General features: G+C 37.7%; 1 protein-coding gene across 1 annotated transcript; it reads right to left on the minus strand.

Annotated features, from left to right (window-relative positions):
- Positions 1-379: 379 nt before the first annotated feature.
- On the minus strand, positions 380-3,684 carry LOC18430319 (ARM repeat superfamily protein). The gene is made up of 5 exons (XM_006840478.4): positions 3,252-3,684; positions 2,648-2,754; positions 2,331-2,478; positions 1,995-2,189; positions 380-898 (listed from the first exon to the last, which is right to left on the minus strand). Exons 1-5 carry the CDS (start codon positions 3,498-3,500, stop codon positions 656-658), a joined length of 942 nt encoding a protein of 313 aa, XP_006840541.1. The 5' UTR covers positions 3,501-3,684; the 3' UTR covers positions 380-655.
- Positions 3,685-4,938: the final 1,254 nt, after the last annotated feature.

Genomic DNA, 4,938 nt, shown 5'->3' on the forward strand with positions numbered 1-4,938 from the left:
CCTTTCTCTTCTGGGTTTGTAATTCCCATCTGGGCTCTCCACTTCTAGGGAATGCCTCTCTTCATTATAAATCACGCTCAGATGTTAACATTCCTAAGTTTGGACTAAAGAGGTATACTGCTGTCATTACTCTTTAATTCCCAAGCAAAACTCATATTTTTTTCTATTGGAAATGATACTTGTTCTATTTTTCTAAGTCTGAGCAAGTTCGGGTATTCATGCCACTTGGCTCAGGCCACTTAAGTGCCAGTTCTGAGTTTCCAAGTCCGAAAATTTTGGACATTTTTAAACAAATTTTTGATGAGATAAAACTTATTGAGCAACTACTCTAATGTCTCCAATTTGATTATTAGACAACCTTATTGATTTGATAAGGAAGTTTGACCATTAAGTGATATTTCCCCTGTTTTCTCACTTGGCACATTATATCCATCTGATTGAGCCCCATGATAAGGAGGAGCAAGTCCTTTGTTTCTTAAGAGAAAAAAAGATGGGGTGTCAAAAAATTGACAATCACCTCCCAACATGAAAAGAAAAATTGTAAGACCTATTACCTACCAAAGAAAAAGAGAAAATCAAACCCTGTCTCTGCCATTTCACTTTATGTTTGCTCAAACCCTTTCTACTTTTTCACATAACAAGTGGATTCCATTAATTACTGAGAAGTAATTAATTTGCTAACTGCTTGGGCTGATAGGGGTGGCAAATTTGAAAAGCAAAAGCTTTGCCATTGCTCCGAAGCTGTAGTTTCTTCCTTTTCCTCTGAGGTGAACACAGTATAAATCGTGGTCGCAATTTTTCGAGCAGCCTCGCGAGCCTCAGGAAGCCGATCATTCAGTAAATCTGCAGCCACTTGAAGAAGGCCCGAGCAGCCGAATTCTTTGATATCACTAGACTCCTAGAGTCAAGAAAGAGAAGAAGAAACAAGAACCGTAAGTATGGAAACTAACCAAATAAAAGGTGGCCAAAATTCTAGCTTTTCTTTTTTTTTGGGGAGGGGGGGGGGGGGGGGGGGGTTGTGTGAAAGAGAGTATGATTTTACACAGAAAGGCCAACTATTTTTCAATAACATTTTCTTTTTTCAAATAAGTTGCCTACTAGTTAGAATCCATCAATAATCAGCCTAAGCTTTCCAAGTTTAGAAGAAAAAAGCCTAAAGCTGAGGATGTTAAACAAAGGTGTTGCTCTAGACAAAACCTACTTGACCTAGTCTGTTAATGAAATAAAATAGAATATCGGAAACCAGCCAGACTAGGCTGTTCCCGATGTTTCGTTTCGAGAACATCGTTTCGAGTTACTCGGGCTAGTGGACTCGCCTGCGATTTCCTATGCTCTGTAATGGAAACAAGCACTTCATATGTTCAATCCAATTCTCTAAAGGACATCTGGATAGAGATCAGTAGACTGGGCCAATTCTCCTGGAATTCACCCCTGAGATCTCTACTCAACCCATATTCCACCATGTTCAATATTAGTTTTTGATGATTTAAACTCTAAACATCAAGCAAACATATTTCCTATGCATTCATGTTACTCTCTCTCTTTTCTTTCCACTTTCTTTATTTTTCATTTTTAAATTTTGGGCTGGATTGCTGGTTTATCCAATCCCGGCGACCTTTGGCCAATCGAGATTGGGCCAATTCACCAGAACGATTCAGGTTTTCAAACATTGGTCCAATCTAAACCCAAAAAGGAAAACAAAATAACTACAAATTGTCAAAACGCAATAAACCCAGCCATTACCCTCCATGGCCATACAATAAACTTCATCAAAGTAACCAACATGCACTTCCGCCCCTAATATTTCAAACTTCCAAAAAACTGGAGAAATTCCCCGAGAACATTGCTAAAGGAAAAAAATGAATATCATGAACCCCAATACTTCAAATTTTATAAAGATCAGGAATACTAAAAAAAAAAAAAAAAAAGAGAAGGAGATTATAAAGAGTCTATAGAAATTTTTTTCCTTGTGTATATAATAAATGGAATATTACCATTTTAGTAACACAGTTGCAGAAGGAGACAGCAGCCTTGGCTCTTACACGAAGGTTGGTATGGCCAACCAAAGGCCTGACCTTTTCGAGCAGTGGAAGCCCAGGCAAGAAAGAGGACATGGCTTGCAGAGCTTTCTCAGCTTCTTCACACACAAATTTCTTGTCTTGTGATGCTTTCAGCAAGAGTTGTAGTAACTGAAACAGGGTGCAAATGGATTCAGAGTTGTAGCAACTGAAACAGGGTGCAAATGGATTCAGGAGAGAGAGAGAGAGAGAGAGAGAGAGAGAGAGAGAGAGAGAGAGAGAGAGAGAGAGAGAGAGAGAGAGAGAGAATACCAATTGGTGGAAAGGCTCAGCCATGGCTGTGGAAAAGAAGATATGGGGAAATGAGTGGAAGAGATCAGAGGAAGCCATGATTGATGTTTTACACACTGCACTCCTTGGGTTCTTCAATCCCTTCACCAACACCATCACCACCTTCTCTCTAACCCATATACCCAAACATGACAACTAAAATCTCAGACACACTCAAAAAAATTATATCATTCATGTATATTCGCATGCTAAGAAAAATGACAAATCAGGTTCTCTCTCTAAAATCTCATCATTTGTATGTTCATGTGTGTGTAAGCAATCAAATTGTTAAAACTTACATGAGGGGAAGCAATGTTGAGGAATGGTAAAGGGCTAATCTGCGAGTGTTGTTGAGAGCTTCACACATCGTCAACCAATCTTTCGACTCCAATTTTTCCATAAGAGACTGAGAGAGCAATCAAATTGTTAAAACTTACAAGAGGGGAAGCAATGTTGAGGAACGGTAAAGGGCTATTCTGCGAGTGTTGTTAAGAGCTTCACACATTGTCAACCAATCTTTCGACTCCAATTTTTCCATAAGAGACTCAGAGAGAGAGAGAGAGAGAGAGAGAGAGAGAGAGAGAGAGAGAGAGAGAGAGAGAGAGAGAGACCCATCAGTAATTTCATAAAATAGTATTGATTGACATAGCCCCAAAGGCCAAAAACAAAGAGACCCAAAATAAAAAACACAGAACCAAAATGCATTTTCAGAGTTCAAACCAGAATCCCATAATGAGTTAAACCCATGAGAGAGAGAGAGAGAGAGAGAGAGAGAGAGAGAGAGAGAGAGAGAGAGAGAGAGAGGAGAAAGTAAGGTAAATAACACAAAACCCCAAAATCTATAAGTATAACACACAATCTAAAACCCCAAAATCTATAAGCATAACACACAATCTTTCTTACTTGGATGTTGGCCTCTGGATCCGGTAACGCAGGGAGGTTCTTGGAGGCAATATAATCAATCCCCTGATCAGAGGCCGGAATTTCACAATTAGATTTGGCAACTGGGGGATTAGCACGTCCATTGGAAGCCACATTTGTTGATGAGGGTGCAATGTTTTCATCATTTATCAAGAATCCGGTGATTTTTGCAGGCTTTTTCCGGTGGTCAATCGCCGGTGGTGGAGTGTTATTGAGAGATCGGAGAGCCATGGGGTTGGGGAAGAGAGAGAAACAGGTATTGTGAGTTGGAGTGAGAGAGGGAGTGAGAGAAGCAGAGTAATAGAGAAGGGGGAGAGGGGGATCAGGAAACTGTGAGTGAGGAGCACAATAGAAAGTAATTGGAGAGAACCATCAACAGTTATATTTTAGGGTTTGTAATTTGAAAATTCAAAACTCGCTTTAGTAGCCAACGGATATAATTACTTTCCACTTCTTGTCGTTTTTGGAGTAAGATGACTTTTGGTGTATTATTATGCCTTGGGAAATTTATACCTTCATCGAAATGAAAAATTTGACAACTTATCTATGGTCTTTAATTAGTTTCAAAAGGGTTATGTTAAGTACTCATACCTATTAAGGTCATGAACAGTGTTCAAAAAATTGAATCGACCTCGGACACCGGCCAAGGACCGGTTCCGAGTAATCAATAAACTGGATGGTTCAACCGTTTTAATCGAGTAAGTTTGGCTTGTCAAAATATTGTTAAAAAGAAAAAATGAAAAATATATTCAAAGCATGATGAGATTGTATACAACGAGACCATTTACCTTTGGTACAGAGATGTAACAATTATTTACAACCATTCGATGTGAAATCTGATAGCTTGGGTGTGTCACAAAGTTCGAGAAAAAATCTTTGTAACTTTAGGCTTGGTTAATGAAATAAATGCAGCCACCCAATTTCACATCCAATGGTCTAGATTAATTGTGACCACCTTGTACCAAAGGTAAATTGTCACATTATATACTTTCCCTTAAACAAAGTACATCCAAATGATGTTCTAAATTAGTGAAAATGGATTTGAAAAAATCGATTTGTGCTCAGAGATATTTTTAAGTATTTTTTTTTAAAAAGAAGATGGAAAAATATAAAAATAAATATTCAAGGCCAAAACACTTTACAATTTTTGTCAAAATGATAAAATAAATAAATATATTACAAACAAATCCCCTATTTTGTGGAATTTTATATAATTTTTTTAAATATCCGACCAGTTTTGAGTTGAACTGGCCGATATTGCGAATACTGGTCGTGAGTTCGAATATTTACAAATGGATAGAATGTTAAATGGTTTTTCTCTTATGACTATTTTGATAAATTTCGCTTAGACCTGTCCATCTTTAGGCACGGTGCTTTTAACCGGTTAGCGAGGCAAGGGCAATGTGTATTTATTCCATGTGAGGAAAGAGCTCCGTCGGATTTTTTTTCTTTATCTGAACTTTACTAATGTACAACAACTCCATCGGGCAAAATAGCTACTTGGGGAGAATTTTTTTAATCAAAATTTTGGGATTTATTTATCATTAGATGGTTGTTTTCAAAGAAAAACATTTGGATTTTGAGTTCTTGAACATCTAGATTTCTCTCAAAAAACTGAATGGTTCCCTTGCAATTTTGGGACGTAATTTTTTTTAGGTACATATAAAGT

This window comes from Amborella trichopoda, chromosome 2 (genome assembly GCF_054954075.1).
Source record: "Amborella trichopoda isolate Santa Cruz 75 chromosome 2, AtrichopodaSantaCruz75HAP2 v2.0, whole genome shotgun sequence".
In the NCBI taxonomy this organism is placed as follows: domain Eukaryota; kingdom Viridiplantae; phylum Streptophyta; class Magnoliopsida; order Amborellales; family Amborellaceae; genus Amborella; species Amborella trichopoda.

Excerpts from the sequence above, each read along its gene's own strand:
- LOC18430319 (XM_006840478.4), bottom strand. The coding sequence starts at position 3,500 with ATGGCTCTCCGATCTCTCAATAACACTCCACCACCGGCGATTGACCAC. Across the intron at positions 2,755-3,251 it reads ATCCAGAGGCCAACATCCAA|TCTCTTATGGAAAAATTGGA; the intron begins GTAAGAAAGATT and ends TTGCTCTCTCAG. Across the intron at positions 2,190-2,330 it reads CTGAGCCTTTCCACCAATTG|TTACTACAACTCTTGCTGAA; the intron begins GTATTCTCTCTC and ends ACCCTGTTTCAG.